General features: G+C 48.1%; 13 protein-coding genes across 13 annotated transcripts; 4 read left to right on the top strand and 9 right to left on the bottom strand.

Annotated features, from left to right (window-relative positions):
• Positions 1–238: 238 nt before the first annotated feature.
• On the bottom strand, positions 239–2,434 carry N7508_010922 (uncharacterized protein; the record flags this gene model as incomplete). The annotated part of the gene is made up of 6 exons (XM_058468982.1): positions 239–445; positions 514–588; positions 1,060–1,145; positions 1,196–1,277; positions 1,517–2,322; positions 2,380–2,434. The coding sequence occupies 6 exons, from the start codon at positions 2,432–2,434 to the stop codon at positions 239–241; spliced, it is 1,311 nt and encodes a 436-aa protein (XP_058316828.1).
• Positions 2,435–4,510: 2,076 nt separating this feature from the next.
• N7508_010921 (Zn(II)2Cys6 transcription factor domain-containing protein) lies at positions 4,511–5,530 on the top strand (the record flags this gene model as incomplete). The annotated part of the gene is made up of 3 exons (XM_058468981.1): positions 4,511–4,605; positions 4,651–4,731; positions 4,789–5,530. The coding sequence occupies 3 exons, from the start codon at positions 4,511–4,513 to the stop codon at positions 5,528–5,530; spliced, it is 918 nt and encodes a 305-aa protein (XP_058316827.1).
• A 1,161-nt stretch (positions 5,531–6,691) lies between these two features.
• On the top strand, positions 6,692–8,384 carry fqzB (FAD-dependent monooxygenase fmqB; the record flags this gene model as incomplete). Its single annotated transcript, XM_058468980.1, has 5 exons — positions 6,692–6,865; positions 6,943–7,508; positions 7,562–7,625; positions 7,677–8,023; positions 8,075–8,384. The coding sequence occupies 5 exons, from the start codon at positions 6,692–6,694 to the stop codon at positions 8,382–8,384; spliced, it is 1,461 nt and encodes a 486-aa protein (XP_058316826.1).
• An 81-nt stretch (positions 8,385–8,465) lies between these two features.
• Positions 8,466–9,083, bottom strand: N7508_010919 (uncharacterized protein; the record flags this gene model as incomplete). The annotated part of the gene is made up of 1 exon (XM_058468979.1): positions 8,466–9,083. One exon carries the CDS (start codon positions 9,081–9,083, stop codon positions 8,466–8,468), a length of 618 nt encoding a protein of 205 aa, XP_058316825.1.
• Positions 9,084–9,676: 593 nt separating this feature from the next.
• Positions 9,677–10,534, bottom strand: N7508_010918 (class I SAM-dependent DNA methyltransferase; the record flags this gene model as incomplete). The annotated part of the gene is made up of 3 exons (XM_058468978.1): positions 9,677–10,168; positions 10,235–10,421; positions 10,491–10,534. 3 exons carry the CDS (start codon positions 10,532–10,534, stop codon positions 9,677–9,679), a joined length of 723 nt encoding a protein of 240 aa, XP_058316824.1.
• A 675-nt stretch (positions 10,535–11,209) lies between these two features.
• On the top strand, positions 11,210–12,187 carry N7508_010917 (uncharacterized protein; the record flags this gene model as incomplete). The annotated part of the gene is made up of 2 exons (XM_058468977.1): positions 11,210–11,229; positions 11,278–12,187. The coding sequence occupies 2 exons, from the start codon at positions 11,210–11,212 to the stop codon at positions 12,185–12,187; spliced, it is 930 nt and encodes a 309-aa protein (XP_058316823.1).
• A 640-nt stretch (positions 12,188–12,827) lies between these two features.
• On the top strand, positions 12,828–14,099 carry N7508_010916 (proteasome regulatory particle lid subunit RPN9; the record flags this gene model as incomplete). The annotated part of the gene is made up of 3 exons (XM_058468976.1): positions 12,828–13,092; positions 13,170–13,405; positions 13,458–14,099. 3 exons carry the CDS (start codon positions 12,828–12,830, stop codon positions 14,097–14,099), a joined length of 1,143 nt encoding a protein of 380 aa, XP_058316822.1.
• Positions 14,100–14,418: 319 nt separating this feature from the next.
• On the bottom strand, positions 14,419–16,412 carry N7508_010915 (GPI-anchored transamidase subunit GAA1; the record flags this gene model as incomplete). Its single annotated transcript, XM_058468975.1, has 4 exons — positions 14,419–14,904; positions 14,959–15,734; positions 15,807–16,066; positions 16,114–16,412. 4 exons carry the CDS (start codon positions 16,410–16,412, stop codon positions 14,419–14,421), a joined length of 1,821 nt encoding a protein of 606 aa, XP_058316821.1.
• A 318-nt stretch (positions 16,413–16,730) lies between these two features.
• rbd2 (rhomboid protease family protein RBD2) lies at positions 16,731–17,792 on the bottom strand (the record flags this gene model as incomplete). The annotated part of the gene is made up of 6 exons (XM_058468974.1): positions 16,731–16,939; positions 16,987–17,108; positions 17,157–17,222; positions 17,272–17,353; positions 17,409–17,546; positions 17,600–17,792. 6 exons carry the CDS (start codon positions 17,790–17,792, stop codon positions 16,731–16,733), a joined length of 810 nt encoding a protein of 269 aa, XP_058316820.1.
• A 535-nt stretch (positions 17,793–18,327) lies between these two features.
• N7508_010913 (dienelactone hydrolase family protein) lies at positions 18,328–19,269 on the bottom strand (the record flags this gene model as incomplete). Its single annotated transcript, XM_058468973.1, has 4 exons — positions 18,328–18,530; positions 18,582–18,699; positions 18,788–19,116; positions 19,182–19,269. The coding sequence occupies 4 exons, from the start codon at positions 19,267–19,269 to the stop codon at positions 18,328–18,330; spliced, it is 738 nt and encodes a 245-aa protein (XP_058316819.1).
• Positions 19,270–19,869: 600 nt separating this feature from the next.
• Positions 19,870–20,311, bottom strand: N7508_010912 (uncharacterized protein; the record flags this gene model as incomplete). Its single annotated transcript, XM_058468972.1, is given in 3 exon segments — positions 19,870–19,908; positions 19,925–20,036; positions 20,106–20,311. The coding sequence occupies 3 exon segments, from the start codon at positions 20,309–20,311 to the stop codon at positions 19,870–19,872; spliced, it is 357 nt and encodes a 118-aa protein (XP_058316818.1).
• Positions 20,312–20,329: 18 nt separating this feature from the next.
• N7508_010911 (uncharacterized protein) lies at positions 20,330–20,605 on the bottom strand (the record flags this gene model as incomplete). The annotated part of the gene is made up of 1 exon (XM_058468971.1): positions 20,330–20,605. One exon carries the CDS (start codon positions 20,603–20,605, stop codon positions 20,330–20,332), a length of 276 nt encoding a protein of 91 aa, XP_058316817.1.
• A 443-nt stretch (positions 20,606–21,048) lies between these two features.
• N7508_010910 (Ytp1 family protein) lies at positions 21,049–22,942 on the bottom strand (the record flags this gene model as incomplete). The annotated part of the gene is made up of 4 exons (XM_058468970.1): positions 21,049–21,222; positions 21,278–21,646; positions 21,700–22,625; positions 22,681–22,942. The coding sequence occupies 4 exons, from the start codon at positions 22,940–22,942 to the stop codon at positions 21,049–21,051; spliced, it is 1,731 nt and encodes a 576-aa protein (XP_058316816.1).
• Positions 22,943–24,120: the final 1,178 nt, after the last annotated feature.

Raw genomic sequence — 24,120 nt, 5'->3', positions numbered from 1 at the left:
GTATTGACACCAAGTGCTATTTTGATACGGAGGCAAGGTTCTAGACTAAACGGCCATGTCCAATATAATCTAACGATTCCAGAGACCTATCTCCTGACTTGATATGACTACATCAATTACTACACGGAAACAGTTTCAAAGATGCCCCAAAGGGTAAAAGGTATTTTTTATTTCGTAAAACCCCGACCGTACCCCCGCTGGGAATATGGAACCATAGATGCAACGGACATGCACACATTTAAGCGTCGTCGACGGTGGTGGTGTGGAGACCCTTGGGGTCCTTGACGTTGACGGCCTGGACGTGGGAGTAGAGGCGCTCCTTGGCGTTCTCCTCGTCGTTACGCTTACGGGAGATGCGGACACGGAGACGGAAGGGGACACCCTTGATGCCGGCCTCCCAGACCTTCTTGTTGAGCTGGGGGTCAACGCGGACGTCCTTGGTGCCCTATATCAACCATATTAGCGATCTGTGCCTCGGCTGAGGAAAGGGTTGGGGTTGAGTCTGAAACTTACCATAGCCTGCTCGGCAAAGGCGCGGATCTCCTTGATGGCACGAGGAGCACGCTTCTTGAAGGAGACACCGTGGCACTATAATTCCGGAAAAGAAGTTGCAATCAGTCTTCCGCCCGAATGCCATCTGCAAGAGAAAACTCTGCGCGATGAATGTTTGTGGTCTTTCGGCCATAGTGGACTTCATAAAACTAATTCTTCTTTTGTGTTCCGGGGTCGGATATGTGTGGATGCGAGCGAAGACTTTTTCAAGTTCTCCTCTCTGTTTGTCTGTGTTGCGAGAAGACAACAAAGTAGCCATGTCAAGAGCCATAGCTTCACTGCAGTATTTCTCCGCAGGTCATGGCGAGGTTGAATGGTGTCGATTGAGATCAGGGTGTGTCCCCTCTCTCTCCACACACACACTCATACCACACCACACACACATTCTGATCCGTCACAAATTCCATATTTCAGGAGAAAGGTCTTGTTCTCTGTCCATTATGCCTCCAGGGACGCATTCGCATTCGAATCGTTCGCAGGTAGACTGGGGGGAGGGTTTCAACATACACGCTTGTGGAGGTTGATGGTGTACTCGCGCGACACCACGTCGGCGATGGCCGAGCGCTTGTTACCGGTCTTGACGTTGGACATCTCTGCGATGAGGTTAGACGAGTTGGCGAGAGGTAAGATGAGGGAGACTGACTGAAGGGGTTGGTCGACGTAGGGTGGATGGTCGGAAGCAAAAGTTCGCTGGTCGATTTTCTTCTTTCGTTGTGTGGCTCTCGCTTACCGCTGTGGGATGAAGTTTGATTGGTGGGTGTCGGGTCCACTCTCAATGTTAGTGCCTGGTAACTCAGGCTGAAACTACCTTATTTAGGTCATCACGTGCCGCATCCTATAGTTACGACAAGATCGACTCTGTGATCACCACATTCATTGTAATCGTCTATATACTGCTCTTGTTGAGTTTATTGATAGCATATCCCGCATGCCTTCCACCAATCTATTCCTGAACAGCACTCACATCAGGATAGAGGTCGAATCGTCTCTGGGTATAGATCGGAATGTTACCCCGGATGTTGGTAACAGCTTCATTGGTCAAGTCAGCATAGACAATAGTCTCCTTCTCTTCAGCCTCAGACAGAATGTTCGCGCTGGGATCGGCGACCAAGCTGTGACCATAGGCATGGTATGAGGCATCCAGATCACGCGCTGGACTGCACAGCGCCACATATGACTGATTGTCAACAGCACGGGCACGGCCAAGTAAAGACCAGTGGAGAGGACCGGTGGTGGTGTTGAAGGCGCCGGGGTAGACGAGTAGGAAAGCGCCCTTGCGAGCGGCGATCATGGCAGCCTCAGGGAAACGAATATCGTAGCAAATAGCTAGGCCGATCTTGCCGTAGTCCGGAAGATCAATGATTGTCAATTGGTTTCCAGGAGACAGGACATCACTCTCCTTGAATTGGATCTTGCCCGGGATGTCAATGTCGAAGAGATGGGTCTTGCGGTGGGTGCCAATCAGCGCGCCAGTGGGCGAGAATACCAGCGAGGTGTTGTAGTATTTCTTGGTGGATGGTTCCAGCTCAGGAATACTTCCTCCAACCAGGTATGCATTTGCCTCGATGGCGATGGCCGACAAGGCGTGGAAGGAGGGCGACTGTTCTTGCGTGGGAGGGGAGGGGTGGAGAGTCTCGGCGTATTTAGGGAAAAAGCTCGTGCCATAAGGCGAGTTGAAGCACTCGGGGAGGACTATCAATCGTGCGCCGGCCTTCGCAGCTTCGAGGACTTTGCTCCGAGCATGCGACAGGTTCACGGCCTTGTCCGCTCCTGTATAGTTCAATTAGTCAGCAAGAACTGCAGTGGCAGAGACCCTGGAGATATTACCTGATGCAAGCTGCACCAGGGCCAGCTTAAGAGGTTGCTTCAAGAATGTAGCCATTGTTGGGGATATGAAGAAGTGAAGTTGAGAAGAGAATCGGACAGCAATGCGGCTGCGGGGGCGGTCATCGCGCCGATAAGCTTACTCCGACTCTCCGCTCCGATACTCCAACGGATTACAAATTCCTGGCAATTGGGCCAATTTTATAGTCTTATCAATGTATTGATATTTTTATACTTGAGGCTGAGATTGTGGAGATAGGTTAGACAAAGAAAAAGCTGTACTGGTACCATATCAATGCGTTTGGCGTTATAGATTCACCATTATACTACCGGTAAGTCAGCTTGCTTCCCGAGTCTACATTCAATGCCCAAATTGGCGACAATTTGCCATATTCTATGAATTTCAGGTAAAGTGTACGCAGAGGTTTATTGTGGACAAAAAATACACTTTAATCCCCTTCCGACTAAGACTTATTACGCATTTAGGGATTCACATGTAGGGTCAGCAATGATCTCACTCAGCATGAAAAGCAGGGTCTACCCCATACAATCAATAAGTTTCTAGCATGATTAAGCCAGCAAGGAGTAAAATTCGGTGGGGGAAAAGCTATATTATGTACCATATAGTCATTCAATGCAAGAAAATCCTTGGTGGCAGAAGAAAAATTCGAAACTCCGTGTTTATACCGGTAGGTAAAAATTATGTTTAAGTGTTCTCGCCTCTTAACGGTGAGACAACAGAGCAATATACAGTTACGAAAATGATTAGATGACTGTAGAGTGCCTAGACACGAAATTTTCGCTTGCGATAGTCATTCTGGAGGATAGCTAGTAGATATAATACGTGCCTCAGTGTGGTCCGACCCGTAGTATCAACCCATAGCCAAATCATATTTAGCATATATTACAGAAGCTAATTACAATTTCATATGACTAGAGAGAGAGATGTGATGTATATTGAGCCCAATTCGTCACGTTGTATACGTGTACTGTATCTTTTTTCTCTCTTTTTCTTCTTCTTCTTCTTCTTCTTCTTCTTTCATCTGACTTCGATACGTTCGTTGCACCCCTGGCTTTTTAGATTTCATATCCCTCAGCCTAAATTATCCAAGTATTACAGTAGCTCACTCAGCGGGCTTCATAAGATCAACCACAATATTATTGTGGTTGATCTGCGTCCATCTTGCAGATGTGCCTTGGCGTAGCTGAAATGTTGTATGCATACGCAGATGCTTGCTTGGGATTAAAACCTGGAATCTATCACAGGATACGTAATGTTTTCTACCCCTTACTTTACCTAGCCGTGCTTTTCATGTGTACCGACTGTATAAATACGAGCCTTCTACCAACTACGATGATACATTCTCAATCACAGTTGTTAATACCATTCTCAATTTTCATACTTCAAACATCTCTCATATCACTGTGCAACAAAGCGATCTTGGGCAATATGAAGTTTTTGGCCATGATTTGTACACTGCTGTTTGCCACTTTTGTGGTAGCAGGACCAAGCAGTCAGAAGAGAGACTGTGATCCTCGTGACGGTTGCTGTGATAACGAGGGTGGCAGCTGTTGAAGCCTCTCAAATTAAATCTGCATGATACTATAGTATCAGCAAGACGTCATCAATGTAAGAACGCATAATTGCCTTGATTTTGTGCTGTCTACTGATACACCCCTCCCCCAGCACATCCGAAAGACCCAACATGCGAAAGGATCGACTGTCATGGGATATTTGATTTATTGGACGCTTCTTTATTGTTTATATGTCTTGGTTAAAATTTTTCCTACTCAAAGGTTTCCCTATACTTCGGACCATCATGCGAATGCAACGGCTTCTATAAACTTGTTCTGTTTGCATTTTCGCTCTATGATAACATGTGACATTTAATGCAAGTATTAAGATATTTGAATTACCCTATATATGCTGCAGAAATCAGTTCAGTCAATAATTGTCGACTTTGAGGAAAGTAAGTGTCCCATCACATGATTGGGGCCAAAAGTTCAGGAGCGGACTCCGCTTCCGCTTCCTCCGTCTCCCTGCTTTGTAGTCATTCGAGTGTCCACCAGCTCATATCAGAATTGGATACTACATTGCGTCCGATTTTGTGGGGTGGATTACCAAAATTCCGCCATGGAAGACTCAGCTGGCCGCCATCCGAAAGCATGTTTAACGTGCGCCAAGGCTAAAGTCCGATGTTCACCAGAGGCCGACGGGCCGTGCCAACGGTATGCAAATGGCTTGATACTAATGCATATACTAACACCTCTTAGTTGCCGCCGCTTGGGTAAAGAATGTGGCAATCAACTACCTGGCGCTCATCGGCGCCCAAAAAAATTAGGAACAAGCAGCTCGTGAGTAGATCATAGCATTCGGAATGCTAATTATGTGTCATCCTAACAACCATTCAGCGACGTCGCTATATTGGAAGCAAAACTTGATCGCATGGTCGCTATGCTAGCTGCCTCAGAACGAACTGCCCGAGAACGGGTAGAGGCTGATTCAACTCCAAGATCATATTCTGCCAGGGAAGAGAGTGCCGCATCTCCCGGTGACACCGACAGCCAGCTTTTGATGGAGGTGTTCATGAACAGAATGCTGCCTCTCTTTCCCTTTGTGGTGATATCTGCGCATGTCACCGCAGAAGACCTGCGTCGAGACAAACCATTTCTGTACATGAATATTGCGATGATTGCATGTCCGAATGCCATACGTCAACGTGAAATTGCCGATGCGATGCAAGAATATGTAGCAGAGCACATCATCATCAAAGGAGAACAAAGCCTGGATTTACTCCAGGGTCTTCTTGTCAATGTGACTTGGTTCACGACCGTCAGCCGTTTCCCACGGGGTACTGCTTGGTGTGAAAACAATTCTGATACGACAAGATTCGAGACAGATGCTCGCCATGTTATGCGCAACACTGCTCAGGTTGATAATTTTGTACATCTCCTTGTGGCTCAGTCAGTGGGCTTGGGTTTAAACCAGGAGCCTGCTTACCAGAAAAATCTCAACTATCCGTTGACTTATATAAGAGAGACCATGCAAGGGGACATTCACAATCCTATACGCACACTGGAAGAGCGTCGAGCTTACCTTGGATGCTACTATATGACTACGATGTATGTTCTTGATCGATCCCAACCATGTTAGAACTATACTAATTGCCCCAAGGCTCTCTGCGTGTGCGAAAGACTTGGGGACAATCATCCGCTTTACAAAATATACCGAAGATTGTTGTGATGTTCTGGAGCAGGCTGCAGAATATCCTTCTGACGGTTATTTAGTTCAATTGGTGCGAATCATGAATCTTGCTGAAAAGATTCATAATACTTTATATCGAACCGAACTTCATCTTTCATCGGCCCCGTCCCCGCCGCTTGGATTGAGCATCCGATGGCTCGAGGCCGAGCTCAAACAATTCAAAGCTCGAATGCCGTGCGAAGAGCCATACTCAAGTAAGTTATACTATCATTTGGGCAATCGGGCACGGATCTGACAGTATAATAGCCATTCTCTCATTTCACTGTAATACATTGGAGATTCACCTTTACCGAATTTCCCTGAGCCCAAATCAGTCTGATTCTCACTACGGTGACTACCCTTTATCGAGATTAGATCTCCTATACCGGGCACTGGAAGCAACAAGTTCCTTCTTCAGAAACATCTACTCTCTCCCCGCCTCCAGTGTTCCTTACTTTCCATTTACAATCATGAGTCAATTTGGAAAGGCGGTGATCACCCTTTCCCAGCTTTCCCTTTATAATCATCCAGGCTGGGACAGATCCTACGTCGAAAGCACGGTAAATTTCAACCAAATAATCAACACCATGGGCGAAAAGCTTAAACAAAACCGACCATTCTTCGAGCAGGCTCTAAAGAAGGAATCCGGTCCAACTGAGCTGCCTGAAATTTTTGAAAGAATGGCCCTTCGAGGGTGCATGATAAAGCAAATGCATCAGAAGAGAAAAGACACGCTGGAGCAGACCACGTTCCAGGCAGCTATGACCCCTATCGATTTCAACTTAATGCTGGATACGCCTTTCGATATCTTATTTCCGTTCGGTGAGATGCCGATCTATACGCGAAATGTCTAATTTCCGCTTCGTTGCCCACCAGGCCGGGCAGGCGGTCCGAACGGACTCCGTTCCATACCTCCCATCTTTGTACGAGTAAACACAAAAGATTTTTTTATTTCAAGCTATAAAGAGCGGCTCAAATCCAAGGAATTACTTTTTTTTTTTTTCATGCCAATTGACGCAGACTGAACCACCAAACAAACAGTGTGCGAAACCCTGATTACTTTGGCCCACCATGACCGTCGCTCAAAATAACTCAAAATGCACCTTGAATCATACCACAAATACCAATGGCTTACAGGGTATCGTCCCAGAAAGATCAGCCCCAACCGGTGTCTCCGTCTTGATCGTGGGTGCCGGTGTAGCAGGCCTAATGGCCAGTCTAGAATGCTGGCGCAAGGGACAGGAAGTCCGAGTCATCGAGAAAAGCGCCACGCGACTATTATCAGGCAAGTCGAGTTCAATCACCTGTCACAAATTATACAGCTTAACAAAGTACCAGGAGACAGCTTCACCATCGGACCAACTGCCATCCGTGCCGTACAACAATGGCCAGACATGGCAGTGGAGAACGAGAAAATAGCAGACAGTCCATGGATCTCATGGCACAAACTCAACGGCGAGAAAATCTCTGGTCCTGAGCCTCTCAGGTTCAACCCTACTGTGAGCAGCAGTGGTAAAGATGAAGCTCCACAGCGAGTATACCGACATAGTCGTCCTGCTTTCCACAAGATGTTATCGGATCAAGCTGAAAGGATTGGAATCTTTGTGGAATACGGTAAGAGAGTCACCGGATACTACGAGTCTGGCGACAAAGCTGGTGTCACCCTGAAAGATGGAGAGAAGATCGAGTCTGATCTTGTAATTTCTTCTGATGGGGTTGGAAGCAAATCATCAATGGTCACCATGGGTCGAGAGATGAGGGCTCGTTCTTCTGGGTTGGCGATGTACAGAGCTGCCTATCCTGTTGAATTAGCAATGGTAGATCCTATGGTCCAAGAGCGATTCCAGCTGCTGGAGGATGGGACATCGGTGGGGGAGCTGTGGATGGGGTAAATCTGCAAGAGCTCTACTGATGATTAGAAACTCTACTAACAATATGCAGAACTGGAATGCACGTCTTATTTGCACGAAGTGAAGACACCATGACCTGGGCAATGACTTACGCAGTAAGCCAAGCGCAACTACCCGAATACGGGCACTACTAACCACTGGCACAGGACAACAGGGACGAAACAGAGTCCTGGTCAAAGCTCACAGACCCCGAAACCGTGCTTAAAGTGACAGCTACTATCCCCGGATGGCCTGAAGTCGCAAATCGAGTGATCAAGCGCACGCCCCTTGACCGTCTGCACGATTTCAAACTAATGTGGCGAGAGCCACAGCCCTGCTGGGTCTCGCCTAACGGACGTGTCGTGCAGATTGGCGATGCAGCGCATACTTTCCTTCCTTCTTCTGGTAGCGGTGCTACACAGGCAATGGAAGACGCCGTGTCAATTGCTACATGTTTGGGGATTGCCGGGAAAGATAATGTTACCTGGGCTTCCAAGGTTCATAATAAGCTAAGGTTGGTGCTGTGGGCTTTCATCTAATTGAAAAGTTGATCTAACATTATCAGATTCGAGCGAGTTGCATGCCTGCAGAAACTAGGCATTTTTAATCAAGAGTCCCGGCACCGATCTGTCAACTCCGGCAATCTATCACAATCGAAATCTAAGGGTTTACTCGCTGCTTGGATCTGGAGACATGACCCGGAACGCTACGCAGTCGAAAACTACGTGAAAGTGCTAGCGCATTTGGTTGATGGTATGCCATTCTCTAATACCAACACTCCACCAGGGCATGTCTATAAACCATGGACAATCGATGAACTCCTAAGCGCCAAAGAGCGAGGCGAAGAGATTGAACTTGATGGAGACTGGGATTAATATTTGAACTTGGTTGTATTGTGCGTTTGATATTTTACATTGCGTCCATTCAAAGTGTCCAGCGCGTATAATCAATTGAACTTAAAGAGCCATAGCTCCAACCATGGCACCCATAAGAGCCACAACGCCAAGCACATTGGACGCAGGCATGACAGCAGCATTACCAGTAGGAGTGCTACTAGCCGCGGCAGAAGTAGAGTTCGCAGCCGAGCCAGACGAAGCAGTGGTAGTCATCGAAGCAGCAGTCGAGCTAGACGGCGCAGCAGTAATACTAGGAGTCTGCGATCCAGAAACAGAAGAAGCATTCGAGGAACCAGAAGAAGACGAGTCAGACTCCTCAGACTGAGAAGCAGAAGTAGTCATCGCAGCCACAGCAGTAGCAGAAGTAGTCGCATCAACGGTCGTCGTAGAAGCAGCCTGCTTCCCATTGGGACCCCAGCCCTCAATATAATCCGGAGTGACCGTAGCAGTGCCGTGGTATCCCCCACAACCAGGCTTATCAGTCTTCGGAGGGGCGCGACCGCCACCACAGTCGAGGAACGAACAGATCTCGCCGGTATCCGGGACGTACCAGAGGTAGCTGGCGTAGTAGTCAACGACAATTTCGGAGGAGACGCAGCCTTCCAGATCTGTGCGGGCTGTTGCGAGATTGGCGAGGCTGGTTAGGCCGAGGAGGAATGGGAGGGTGGAGGACTTCATTTTGGGTGTTTTTAAGGGACTGGTGGGTATAACGAGTGACGGCCAGTCCAAGAATCAACGAGAGACGAAGAAAAGAAGGGGTTTACGAACTGACAGGGGAACGGGGAACGCCATGGCTTTTGTAGGGTCCCTTGATTTTAGGGGAACGCCACCGGCTTTGGTTTGCTTTGGGGGAAATTAGCCCTGGCTAGACGTGAAGAGCCGCAGGGTTTTTGTTATGCTTTGCTAGCTCGATTTAGTGGTTTTAGCAGATTTAGTGCGTTGCATGTAGTTGGTGGCTTTTGAGCCCCTGGAAAAGTCGCCGATGTTCCGATCGGGCTAAAAATAGCTCATTTTTTTCTCCTTTTGTTACAGCAAAATATTGGCTTTTTTTACAATCGAGTAAAACGGATTCCTATGATACTTTATGGAAGAAAAAGTGGGTTGGTTTTTCACTTGACTTATAATTTGAGGGAATGTGGGTGAGATCTATAGAATTTCATATTGATCGACAGCAGATATCGTTACTTTAAAATATACTCGCACGCTAGGTTTCCTGCTTCCACGCCATTCTATAGAATGGTAACATCTAGTTATCCCTATTGATATGTCCATCAAACCAGCTGAGCGCGAGCAATGAAAACAGTCTTCTCAATAGCCTTCCCACCATGCACAAACTTGAGAGGCTTTGGAACGACCTTGTAATCAAAATAACTCAGTCCAGCATCTTCAAAGATCTTCTGTATATCTGTGCGCGAAAAGCCATGGGTACTGATAGTCCCCTCGGCTCCTCCAAATCCATGAGGACCATGATCCTGAACAACAAGATCAATGGCCATAAAGACACCACCGGTCTTGATATACCTCGCCAGCTGTTGCACACCTAGTGCCGGGTTCTCGAAATGATGCAGCGCCATGCTAACAGCAACGAGATCAAACTTGGGCAAATCCGATAAACTCTCTTCGACAATGGGGGCGAGCAAGTCTCCTGTCCGGCCGACTATCTTCTCACCGAGATGAGCGGCTTGTGCATTTTTCTCATATTCCACAATCATACTTGGAGATGTGTCCATCCCTGTTACTTGTGTGAGAAATGGAGCTAGAGCCTAGGGTTTGATTTGTCAGTTTTGTTCACTTGACGCTGTTGGGACTGTGATGATGGATGGACTTACAAGTGAGACTGCACCAGTTCCACAAGCATAATCGAGCATAGTGACTCCCTCTCCGTCTTTATTCTCGGCTTTGCCGGCCTCGGTGTCGATCCATTTGTCGCTGAGCCACATGCGGTTCAGTAGGAGTTGCTCAGCAAGGACTCGCAGACCTTCTGCGAAACGTTCCTGGTATACGGGGGCCATATCGCTATAAATAAGAGAGAAGGTGTAAGATTTCTTTGGTCCAACAGGTTTCTGGTTGTGATCTGACACTTACTCGAAGTAATTTTGCATCACACTCTCTTGGAATGTGTCCGACATGATGGCGAAGATTTGTAAACTCCGTGTTAAAGGTGAAATTTGCATAAAATACTGTTTGAAGTTGAATGATGAGTTATTGAGAATAGAAAAGTAGTACTGGTCGAATGTCTACTTTTATATGTGGCTCGGCGACTTACTCGGATACTTTTCTGGCCCTAACCGACGACCGCGCAAACTGTCCAGCGGACTAGATCATAGGGCTTATTGATCTATCTTAGTATTGATTTAAAGTATAATGCAATACTATTGGACAAAGCCTTTGTCTTCCACATGAAATATAACTCTTGGAAGTCAAAAATAAGAGAAAAGCTTCTGGGGCTAGATACGGAGACATTCCTTTCGATGTCATACTTGACAAATCAATCTCAAATTGCCCGAGTCTGTCAGATTCAGTATGCTTTCGGGACTTATAGAGTTACATGCATTACGTGAGTCATTTATACACGATGTTGATATCATTCAGGGCCAAGAAGTTGAAAGAGACAAGCCCACACCGCCTCAGTGCTTACTCCATAGTAGATCAACTTCATCTCTGGGGTACTCATAACTTGGCAGCCCCTTGTTAGCTTCGAATGACTTTGCGCTGTATATCACGACTCGAGTAAATTCGGCCCAGTTTCAACCATCCACTGCTCTTTACAAGCGCGAGCATACAGCATCCCACTCTCAGCCACAATGCATCATGAAGTAACTAAGTGGGTACCCCGTCTTCAAAGCCTCGAAGAAAACACTGACTGATATAGATGTCCTTATGTGGTTGGCAATACGATAGAACTACATTTGAACACACCGCATGATGGGCAAACAACCAAAGCCAAAATTATCAAGGTCTTTGAGCCATTCACCCTGTCCTGTGTGATGGTTGTTCGACTAGAATATCCTGATTTTGACATGGAAGGCGACTTGGTACTGAAGCTCTTTGACCGACGCTTTGCAACACAACTTAGAGAAGATGAGAAGATCCACCCGTGGACATTGGATATCGAAGAAAGATATCACCAGTTCATTCTCGATGACGGTGCAGAAAAAAATATTCAAATGCTGAACACCAACAGCGAAAGCAGAAGTGAAGAAAGTGGCACACGCAATGATGCCCAAAACGAAGCCTACGCTCATGATCGTTCGGCAGATTTCTACAAGTCAGAAATTCGGGCTTACAGAACTCTAAAGGATATACAAGGAACCGAGGTACCTAAACATTATGCATGCGTCACACTGCCTACTTCGCATGAAGCATCAATGAGGCAGTATGCCGACATCCCAGGTATCCTTTTACAGCACATTGAAGGGTTCCGCTTGGTTGATCTTGCTGCACACGCTCCGAGGGAAAGCTGGCAATACATCTGTGAAGACGCAATCCGAATTGTCAATATTTGCACTGACCGAGGAATCTTGAATCTTGATGTCCGAACAAGAAGCTTTATCATAGAACGGATCAGGGAAGACAAGTTCAAACCGGTAATGATCGATTTCGCATTATGCAGATTTCGAGAAGATTTTGACAGCGAAGAAGATTGGAGACTACGGAAGTCAGGTGCAGATGAAGAAGGGGCAATTGGACGCTACATGCAAACGATCCTACAAGGTGGATTTGACTATCACCACGATGCTTATAATCTGAAATTGGATGAGGAGTTCAAGATGGAGGGTTGAATGGTGTTCATGGATCTTTTTATATCCGCATCATACATTTGAAGCATTATATGACCATTCTTACTTGAGGTTCGCATAGTAACGGGTTGTTTTAAGCTTGTCATCCTCAGGTACTGGCATCCGCTATTTCATCTTTTGTTGTGATATATAGTAGGTTTGGGCTATTCAAGCGCCAGTACAAGCTCCTGCGGTGTTTCTAAATCTTTGAAAAGCCTAGAATTCTGTTTCTAGCGTTAAATATCTTGTTCGATATCTTGTTGTTTAACCTATGTCTTTTAAGAAGTCTTATACTCCGTAACGGAGCAAGATATATCGGTGACATGAAATCAACTCCGGACTACAAATAGCCGCTGCGGTATGTCTGGAAGCCCCAAAAAACAAACTATCATACACGCAAAGACAAAAACAAACATTCAAAAGAAGAAAATAACGATTGATAGATAGACGTGAAGTCGTCGAAGGCCGTCGAAGCCAACCTGAGGCGGTGAACGAGCTTCCCAAACTGCCGTGAGGACATCATATCAGCTCTCCAGCATCAACACCTCAATTCCCGCATCCCCCGATTTCCTCCCCGGCTTTTTCGCAAGCTTCAATCCATCAACCTCTATCCGTGACTTTACGAACATACCAGCTCTCCGCCATGGAGTCCAAGATCCCCGATTTCCTGGCCGAGCAGCAAGCACAAGGCAGCCCGGAGACGCAACCCTACTTCCTCACCTTTGAAGACCTCTGGGATCGCAAGCTATGGCACCAGCTTACAGACTCGCTGGTTGAATTTTTCCGCATGCCAGAGAGTGCCCCTCAGCGGTTAGCCATCTTCAAGACCTTCGTGCTCAGCTTCTCCGACCGGATCAACCAGCTCAAGTTTGTGTCGCTGGGTTTGATGGCCGCAACAGAATGCCAAGGTCAGTCCTCCTCGGAATAGTTTGGAAGCTGGACATCACTGAATTCCCTCGATCGTGTTGATACTGACCATTTCCAGATGACCAAGAACGACTGGGTTTCCTCACATCCCTCGCCAGCAAGGTAGACACAGCCGATACACAGGATGCATACGTCTATGCGCTCGCCGACGTGGCAAATGTCAAGTTGTCATTGAAAGATTTGGAAGGAGCACAGAAGGACCTGGCAACCTGCCAGCGGGTGCTGGACACTTTTGACTCGGTGGAGACCGTCGTGCACGCCTCATTCTACAAAGTGAACGCGGACTACTACAACGTACATGAAGCAACTACCCCATTTGCTATTCGCAGCTAACCCATCTCCTTAGGCCAAGCAAGAATTCGCCTCCTTCTACAAAAACGCCCTCCTCTACCTTGCCTGCATAGACCTGGAAGAACTCACCGAGCAAGAGCGCGCATCACGCGCCTACCACCTCAGCGTGGCAGCCCTGGTCTCCGACACGATCTACAACTTCGGCGAGCTACTCCTGCACCCGATCCTGGACTCCCTGACCGAGACCCCCCATAAATGGCTCCGCGAGCTTCTCTTCGCCTTCAACCGGGGCGACTTGACAGCCTACGACGTTCTAGCCGGCAACATTAGCAAGGACAAGCTGCTTGAAGCGCACCGCGTATTCCTGTACCAAAAGATCTCTCTGTCCGCACTGACGGAGATGGTCTTCCGTCGCCCGCCACACGACCGCTCTCTCTCCTTCCAGGCCATTTCATCCGAGACGAAGGTTCAGCCCGATGAGATTGAGCACCTGGTTATGAAGGCTCTGTCACTTGGTTTGCTGCGTGGGTCGATTGACCAGGTTGCTGGTGTTGCGCAAATCCATTGGGTTCAGCCCAAGGTTTTGGATATGAAGCAGATTGATGGTATGCGCAACCGTCTTAAGGACTGGGATGCTGGTGTTAATCAGCTTGGTCACTGGATCGAGGGTGTTGGAAAGGATGTCTGGGCTGCATAGATGTTCTTTGATTTGCGAACCATTACTATTATAATGAATACAATGGTGTGGTCTATGGTGTCTTATTTGTACTTGACGATTGTTAGATATTATGACAATTGATGCAACCATACTGACGCATTAAATGACCAGTAGGGTAGATTTGGCCATAGTATCACTGACTAAACTAATTTTCCAGATGGGGTCTATGTAGTCAATAGAAAGAAAATCAATTGAAATTATCTCGTTGTCTTATACGGCTAATGACAACCAGCAGGGTCAAAACCATACACAGCATCATCATCATGCCCAGTCCACTTAAGCAGACTCAAAGAATTCATCAAAACATCGACGAACCCAAATGCACACAACCAATCAACCAAGCCGGCCACCAAACACACCAAACAACAACCTGAGTCCACATCCCCCAAACATCCCAGCCAAACGCCGCCTGTGTAAGAACAGTCTCAACATCAACGCCAGCATACCAACAAACACCAACCAAAACCGTCGGCGGGGAAAGCAAGTTAAGAAGCACCAAGCCAAGCGCGGCGGTAACGCAACGGAAAGGCGCTGAGCCCTGAATGCGGGAGACGAAGGTGAGCGGGGCGCAGAGGAGGCCGATCATGAAGGAGAGGGAGAAGTTTAGGGTTGCGAGGGTTGAGAGGGAGAGGCCTAGGAGGAGGAGGGAGAAGGATTTGATGAGGTGGTATTGCTGGGGGATTATTGGGGATTTGAGGGCTAAAGGGGTTGAGAGGAGAGATGAGAGGAGGAGGGGGAGGATTATGTCTACTATCATGAAGATGTAGGTTGTTGTTTTGAAGTACTATGTGGTTGTTAGTGATGGATGTTGTTTCATGTGTTTCGGGTTGGGGCTCACCTGGTGGAAGATGTTGTTGAAGATCCAGAGGGGTGCAAGACCGAGGAGATGGAGACCAACAACGAGCGAGAGGGGAAGAGCCAGTTTGCGTTCGGCAATGGGACTGGCCTTGAGTTTCTCATCGGATGACTTCTCGGTCTCGGTCTTGGGCGTGGTTTCTAGGTAGTAGCCAGTGCGCATCCACAAGGCAATAGCCATGATAGTGAAGTTACCAGCGATGAGCATGGCACTCGGAAGATAAGTTCCGATACTAACAAAGCGCTGAGAGGCCATGAGCAAGTAGAAGAAGAAACTTTGGTGCAGATGTTCAAGCAGGTTGTTCAGACTGCGACAGAGACTCTCGATCGTGCGGCCGAGGGCCATTTCATCTTCCCAGCCTTCACCTTTGGTCTGTAGAGTGATAGCATCAATATGGTATGGCATGAAGCTGCTGTGCGCACCAGTGGCATACCCAAGGCCCTGCTTGGTCATACCACGGAACATGGTCTGTAGACGATGCTCGTAGCTGTCGTCGTGGGTCCACATCTCTTGCAGGTTAGCTCCGATGCCCATCTGCCCTCCTGCAATGGCAACGGCGGTGTTGAACACGTCGAGGTTGGGTAGTTGGCCGTTGACACCGTCGTAGACGATATGAAGAGACTTGAAACGGTGCTCGAATGGGTATTCGATTACCAAGGCTCCTTGCAACGCTCCACTCTTCAAGGGAAGAGGTTGCACTGATGAGGGATGCATGTCATGGTAAGCATCGATCCAAGCCTGGGTTCCGCTCTTACTGTCTGGAGTAATTAAGAAAATGATATCCTTGGACCATAATGACCACCCTGCGAACTGTCAGCATTTGCCTCGACGCGCAGATGTATACAACTTGCTCTTAAAGTATCTCGCCAGAGTCAAGGCTAGAGTAACACCATTGAGATTCAGCTCATCATCAGCTGTCTTCCATGCTGCAACCAAAACAATGGCCTCTGTAGCATCACCACGCGGCGCATGGATAATAGCATAGTCATTCTCTCCTTGATGCGTAATACCAGCAGAAGTATATTCGTACTTCTGCGTAGCAACCTTGAGCCCAGCCGCTTGCAAGATAGACTGCACCTTGTCCGAGACCCTATACAGCATCAGCAGTTGTCCAGCTTCCTGATTGTATTAACCTACGCCGCAGTCACTTCCGCCTCATCCTTTTCTCCACCTCGATTATGTCCTTCATTCAACAATCCCTCTAGCTCCCGTTTATATCCACGGAAGATATTCTGCTCGCTACCCGTGAAATAGGCATGGACCTGGCCTGGTAGGAGCGCATTCTCGGAGATGTAGGTGTTTCGGGAGTATTCGTTCAGAGGTAGGAGGAGGAGCCAGACTACGCCGACGACGATGCAAAGGAAGGAGAGTATATTTGGCAAGCGAACGAAGAGAGCGTGAGGGTTATTCCGCAGATTGCGGATTGCGGCTGGCATGGTGTTAGCTGTCTGTCGCGGAGGACAGGTGGTTTCCTAGCTGCAGGACTCACATTTCAACGCCATTGGCCTCTGACCATCGGGGAATATCTGTGCCGCGAAGGCGAACCCAATTAACAACGTAAATTGATTGCTGAAAGTACAAGCCACCGAGTGGAGATACCTGGAGCTCCGGTGTTTATGGAGAAGGGGATTTTACGACCGACGATAGAAACCAACTGCGCAGTTATGGACTATGCACACGCTATGCTATTATCCAATGCCCCCAATTCTGCAAATAAAAAGACTATGGTGAAAATAATATACAAGAATAGAAAATCAAGCTCCAAGGCGTTGCGATGTTCCCAGATAGCTCAGGGGTGTTTGCTCGCTGGCTTGGTTGGCGGTAGGGAGGACTCCGTAGCGGCCATACGTCTTTTGATCGACGGAGACATAGTGGGGAAGGCGTCCAAGGAGGTTCAGCTTGCCCTCGATCCAGCGGAGGACCTTCTCTGGGGGAACGAAGACCTTAAGGTATCCGAGACCGACTGAGGCCGTTAGTGAAGGCAATAAAATGGATAAGAGAGAAACTCACGTAGATAGCCGACAAGAATTGCGCAGAGATGACCGAGGAAACTCACGTTGGAGATCAGGATCGATACAACGATACAGGCGAACAGAGGCGAAGTCCAGGTGGGGATCTTGTAAGGACCAAGACTTGGAATTGTTAGTGACAGCTTGCGATTCCTGCTCGAGTGATCATACCTGAAGTTGGGGTGAGACTTGTAAGTCTTGATGGCCTCGGAGCCCAAGAGTAGGAAAACCCAGACACTACATATCATTAGCCTCGGAAATCTCAGTTGGAACAACGAGAGCCTACCTTGCACCGATCACAGAGGTATTCCTGTGGAGCATAACCCTCTCGATCAAGATATAAAGACCAGCGGGAACAGTCGACAGAGCTATATAACCCAATGTTAGCACATCGGCTTCATGATCATTCCCCGAAGCACTCACGTCCAACAAACAAAGCAACCGCAGTCAGGGTACCATGTTCAGCCTCGAAGCGCTCCAACAATGGGGCAACAGCGAGAGCATTAAACAGAGCGTGGAAAAAGCCGGTATGGATGAAAGGGTAGGTATTAAGTCGGTACACTTCAGTCAGTCAGCATGAATCCAATGCGCCCTCAACCACGAATTAAACATACTCGTCCCGAAATTAATTTCCTCTGGAATCAAAGCACCCCATTGCACAATACTCCACATCGTTTGCAACTCGAGCAACCAGAAGGCCAAGATGATCAGCAACACCAACCGAGTGAACAGCGGTAACCGGACGAGATAGGTTCGTACCCGACCCGGATTAAAGGGTAGCGGGGGTAAAGCAGTTGGAGTCACCATGTTTTCTAAGAACTGCAATCGACAGGGATATAGTCTATCCGGTAGCCCAAACAGACGAACGGGTTGAGTAGAAGCGGAAATGGAGAGATAGCGCGATTGGAGGAGAAACGATCGCAGTCCGTGAATATGAGAGGGCAAAGGTTCGCGAATCGACTCCTAATTCAAACAATGACTGCAGGATGTGTTGCTCGTTAGATTTTTTGTTTCTTTCAATCGTCGCACGCTAGAGGCCGACATCCGGAGATCCCAGGGATAACTCACGAAGCGCACGCGATCTCTAATATTGGGACCCGTCAAATTGGAAAAGAAGACCGTATCAAATGTAATCGAATAAAATCCTGGATTTGAGATCCTAAGAAAGACTGGTGAGAACGAGGTCTAGGATGTCGGGCCAATTCGAATGACTTGTTCTTCGGACGCGTTCATCGGTCACGTGCTGATCTACAGCACGTCGGCTGGGGAAAATATGCAGCCTCGAGGATTGGTCTTATTTAGTACTGTACGGAGTATGTTATTGATATGCCATGTGTTCTATTTACAGGTACTGGTTAAACCAAGTGACAGCCTGTCCAAAGGCCTGCTCCTTAGCCCACTTCTGCTTGGGGTCCTTCAGATCGGCGCGCACAGCGAAGCCGTGGCTGACACCGCTAAACAGGTTGATCTGCCAAGGCTGGGCAGTCTTGATGAGGGTCTCCTCAGACTCGTGACGGAGTTGGGTGGTGAAGATCTGGTCGACCTCTGTTTGACACATGAGCGGGTGTTTCTTTGGGGATTTAACAAGCAACTTACCAGCAGCGGCAATGGAGAAGGGACCCTTGATAGCGCCGAGCTCCTCGTGGGTCACGAAAGAGGGGTGGGCAGAGAAACCAACATCGATCTGGTTGGGCTTCAGATAGCGGGTGACGTACTGACAATGAGATTAGCGACTAGTTCATCATTCGCATTTCGCACTTCAGTGCTCGGGAATTGGATCTTCAGATCGCGACTACACATACCTTACCGCCGAAGCAGTAGCCAACAGCGGCGACCTTCTTCACACCAAGAGTCTCACGCACGTACTTGATAGTCTTCTCCACAACGGGGTCCACAGCATCAGGCTGGTGCTTGGGAAGCCAGGTGGGGAAGTCAACCTTGCCAGAGTCCATGTCGGCAACGCTGATCTTGTCACCCTGGAAGAGATCTGGGATCACGGTGAGGTAGCCATTGTTGGCGAACTCATCAGCGAGGAGCTGGGAGTTGGAGAAGATACCGAAGATATCAGTCAGGAAAACAATGGCCGTCTCAGGGTTCTTGTTGTCCTTGGGATAGACAACGTAGGTGTCGACTGCGGGCAGTTAGCGGCAATCCCTGATATGAACCGACATCGATCATATGCATTGGCTCTCTTACCGCCGTCAATGTTCTTGGTCTCGCCGACGGGAGTACCCTCGTGCTTGAAGCCGGAGGCGCAGCAAGTGCTAGGGGGGTTAGAGGCCATTTTGAAGTATGTATGAGACTAAAAGGAATGTCCAGCAAATAAAGTAGGACAGCCCCTCCTATAAAACGCTAAGCCGTCTCATTTTATCATAGCTTTGCTCTCCAATCAACTGGCCGATGCTCCACTTGCCCCTCGTGACATTACTAAGGTCTGATTAAGGTCTGATAAGTTACACTGCACATCTACTATCAATTGCAACCTGGAGTATCTGAAAGAGGTCAAGTTTCACTTGTACTTGGTTTTTGCAACTATCAGCTAAATCTACACTAAGCCAGGTGAAATAGCGTATGTACCTGGTTCCTGTAGACTTGGAGTTGCCGTTCGGCAGTCGGCACGGCGTTAAAATTAAACTCCGCATTTAGAAATTCAGTCGAATTTTGACGTCGGGGTATACAATTGATCTGTGCAAGAACAAAGCCCGAAAACCCTCGTATCGAACATCATGACGAAACAAAAACAATCTATGTTTTAAGGAAAAGATGCAACAAAAGCAAAAAATGAACGTCCCCGGGAAGGCTCGAACTTCCAACCTCCTGATTAACAGTCAGACGCGCTAACCAATTGCGCCACGGAGACGTGCTTGTTGCCACCAAAAGTCTCCTAAGGATATACATTCTCCCAGAGAGTTCCAAGTCGCACCTGTAAAATATCTGACTTCCTCTCTCAATAGGATCGCAACGACATTCGCAACTTCGGCTGCAATTCCAAGTCGACCGAATGGTACAACTGGAGCAGTGCCACGAAGCATAGAAGTATCGATGGGAACACTGTTAAACAAATCAAACCAGATTAGCACCAATTCAAAACATCCCAAATCCATATCGGCTCAAACTTACAGCATAACACTGTTCACACGAATCCCCCGTCTCCCAACCTTAATAGCAGCACCCGTAACCATCCCAATAACAGCATGCTTACTAGCACTATAAACAGATCCCTTCGCAAATCCCCGTTTAGAGTACATACTAGCAGGTTCCTGCAGGGGACTAGGTTTAAACACCTCACCAAGAAAATTGAAAAGACCCTTCACGTTGACGTCCATGATGAAGCCATACTCTTTCTAATCAATTTTCCAGATTTCTCCATGGCCTAATTTGTGGCCTGCTGTTCCGGCGACGTTGGCACTACCGTCGATTCGGCCGAAGAAGTCATTTCTATACTTTATGAATGATGATACGGATGGTCGGTTTGTGATGTTGACTGTTTGGGTGATTACTCTGCGTTGTTGTTCTTCGTTGAGGGTGTTGGCGAAGGTTGTGAGTCCGTCGTCTTTTTCATCGCATATTCCTAGGTGTGCGCCGCGGGCGAGGAGGACGGTTGCTGTTGCTAGGCCCATTCCTGATGCGCTGCTGGATATTATCAAGACTTTGTCTGACGGATGGCATGTTTGTATTATGGAGTTGGAATGGAATGTGAAAGACGGGTTATGAGATTGTCTCCTGCTCTCTTATATATTCTGCTTTCTACTAAGTTCAACATGACTTGGTTCACACGCTAGAGCGGGTCAGCTTACATCTGACCCTGATATACAGAGATGAGATTCATAGACATGGCATTGCATTATTTCTGACATCTGTACCACATATATCGTGGAAACTCGCCCCTTATTACCACATTAGGCCATCAAACATATCACATCGAATATCATGCCCGTGAGCAAACAGGACAGGAGAAAAGTATGTCGAATCACACACAGACTCCATATACCCCGAACAAAAGAACAAAAAAAAAACACCTCAGTGGAACAGGGGGTATCAAAGGAAAACCAGCGCAGATTATTCACGGGAAGCGGAAGGTAGGCTGTGGGCGCTGGGCACGCTTCACAACCCAAGCCTTCAGGGCGATGCAGAGGATTTCGTAGGCCATAATGAAGGCGCTGAAGCCCAGGCCAATGGTGAAGGTGAACATTGCGTCTATCTTGTAGTACTCCATTGCTTCGATGACATTGCGAGTCTGGAAATTCGTTAGGATCACTGTGTGTAACATGAAGGCAGAGGGGGTTACTTACGCTCATCATGAAAATGAGGCCTCCCGAGATCAGACAGAAGGATGCGATAATTTCGGTTGGGGGTCGAGCTGGGAGGTATGAGGTTGGTGGCTTGAGGTAGATTAGGACGTAGGTCATGCCGCGGGCTATGGCGAAGCCCATTAGCATGTTGCCCCATTGCTTGTGCACCATTGTCGAGGTCATGCTGTCTTGATGGTGTGAGCCCATCATCATGCCCAGTAGCATAATGATGAGGGCTGGCATTGGGTTCAGGGAGACACGCTGGGTCTTTGGTGGTTGCCAAGCTTCGTCTGATGAACCCTGGGGGGTCTGCAGGACAGTGCTGTTGAGCCAATCGCGGATGGTGTTTGACTCGAAAAGCATACCGAGCTAGGGTTGTTAGCTATTGATCTATATGTAAGAGGGACCTGCAAGGAACTTACCAGACCACCGCCGAAGAACAGCACGGAGATCGAGACGTGCTCGAGATCAGTAGGTGACCATTCATCACCTGCATTGGACAGATGCTCCAGGAAGACATTGGTGACTCCATAGAGGAAGATGACAAAAGACTCCGTCGCCTCGCCAGTGGGAACCTTAGCCTTCCAGGCACCCACAACAGAAGCCGAGGGCTTCTTGTTCCAGGCCCAGCCCAGATCTGCCCAGCAGCCGACATAACGTCCAAGAGTGAGAACGCCATACCAGAAGAAAATGCCACCCTTGATCCAGTGGGCAAGCCCGTTGAAAACATCCTGGCCTCTCATGATACCACCATAGGTAACAGCGCCAGTTGCCATAGCGGCAAAGCCAAAGGGAAGAATGATGCGATCGACAAAGTTGTACACGAGGTTCAAGCCACGAAGAGCGCGGCTGGAGATCATATCAGGCACATGTTCGGCAAGGAAACGGCCGACATTGGTCTTTTGGAACCAGCCGCGGGAGTCCGAGGACTTTGTAGGCAACTCTTCGGGCTTCTCAAAGCCATCATCATACCCAGACCATTCGCAAGATGGCGAGTTGCTGTCAGTTCCCTGGCCGCTGTCGCGAGACCAGCGGTACTCGTGCACGGCACCACTGGGGTACATGTGCTCACGCTCGTCAGTCGAGGCAGGCAAGAAATCAGCACGCTCATACTTCGGCGCAGCTGACTGTCCGCGACCAGCATATGCAAAGACCAAAGCCAGAACGACCTGGACTGTGATCACAGATGTAATGACCCAACCAATCTTGTGGTGAGCGTTGTTTTCGTAAAGATCGGGCGTCTGGTCGTTATAGATAATGCCGAACAGGAGACCGAAAGCGTTGAACACCAGGAAAAGGAGTTGCGACGGAAGCGCCATGCGAGAACGCGCAATACTAAGCATGACAGCTAAATCCAGGAAATCAGTCTCATCTTCGCAGGCCCAGTTTCGCAAGCTACTTACCAACAGGAAGAACAAAGCACCAGCCCAAAACCATCAGCGCAATATGCGCAATAATCGAGCTGGAGTGCTTCCCATATGCGAAATAGCTCATCGGACCATCAGGGGTAGCATGAGCCGCAGTAGTGGAAGGCTGTGGCACGGCAGTGCTAGCACCCATGTCCATTCCCATGTCCATTGATTCATCGTCGCCATGAGGAATCGCGGTCGCGAGTGAAGCGAAGACGACTGCCGCCAAGGCGACTCGAGTGGCCATGTGCCGCATCGCGGAAACGGTATATGAAGAAGCGAACGATATCGCGTGACTGTTATGTGCAGAAATGCAAAAGGGCAAGTTCAGAGATGTAGAGCTCCAACCTGAGGGTCGAAGCTCTATTGAATCGTGACGTAACGATGCTGCCAAACCCGGTAACAAGGCCCACTATTATGCTTATTTTTATAGTCCTCCACAATATGACGGACTACTTGATGTCATGCACCTATGTTAAGTGGTGGTGCTGGTGGTGGACGTGGTGAAGCTGAAGCTGTAGCTGTAGGGCTGAGGGAAGTATACTGGGTCCGGGAGGAAATGCAATATATAAGGATCAAGATTTACAGGCGGGGCTTATACAGAATTAATAAAGCAATGCAGAAACCAGGTAAATAGTTTAAAAAATTAATAATAAAAAAAGCTGATTTCCAATGCTTCGGGATTACAGGGTGCGTTTCTGCCACGCACCACGGACCCCCCAAGGCCGAATCCATGACTCCGGCATTTCCGTTCTACAGTATGCGTTTTATTCTATTACTTAGTATACAAGTATGATGCTGTGTAGCAAAAGCAGTTTACCTATGGTTTGCTTTACCCCTTTCTTCCTTCCTTCCTTCCTCTTCACTGTGAATGAATATGCAAGAATGAAAGAATGCACCAGGCTGGAGACTGGGAAGTCTTGGCGATATAATTTACTAAAAGTTTTAGCTCGGGAGTCTCGGGAGCCTCTCTCTGACTTCATCCTGATTGTATGACTGCATTGACTGGAATTTGCGCTCTCCCTGCCAAGTATGTACAGTCTTTTCTCTATTGCATTGGATTGTGACGTAGTCGATCTCTGCCCCATTGGGACCTGGATTCACCGCTGATCTCGCTCGTTGAAGAACTGGTTTTCCCCTCTGTCTACACTGGATGGGCTGATTTTCGTGGATCTACGTGGATATCCTCTTAACTTAGTTTTATGCATCTGTAGTTCTAGCCCTACTTGCCTACTTGGTCCTATAAAACTAGTGACCATGACGTTCAAGGCACAAACATGTAGGGATCAATCCCTCCAATCAGCAGTGAGATAATCCCAGAGTAAATCAGCCCCCCCTGTCAGCTGCTCCTTTCACATCCCTGTCTCGGCCCTCGCGCTCAGCTCTCCGAGCCGCACTTTTGAGTTGGCCCCATTCTGGTGGATTATGGAAGTA

Source organism: Penicillium antarcticum (genome assembly GCF_028974205.1).
Source record: "Penicillium antarcticum strain IBT 31339 chromosome Unknown utg000009l_segment0_segment0, whole genome shotgun sequence".
NCBI lineage: Eukaryota > Fungi > Ascomycota > Eurotiomycetes > Eurotiales > Aspergillaceae > Penicillium > Penicillium antarcticum.
This window is presented reverse-complemented; position numbering and strand designations above follow the sequence as displayed.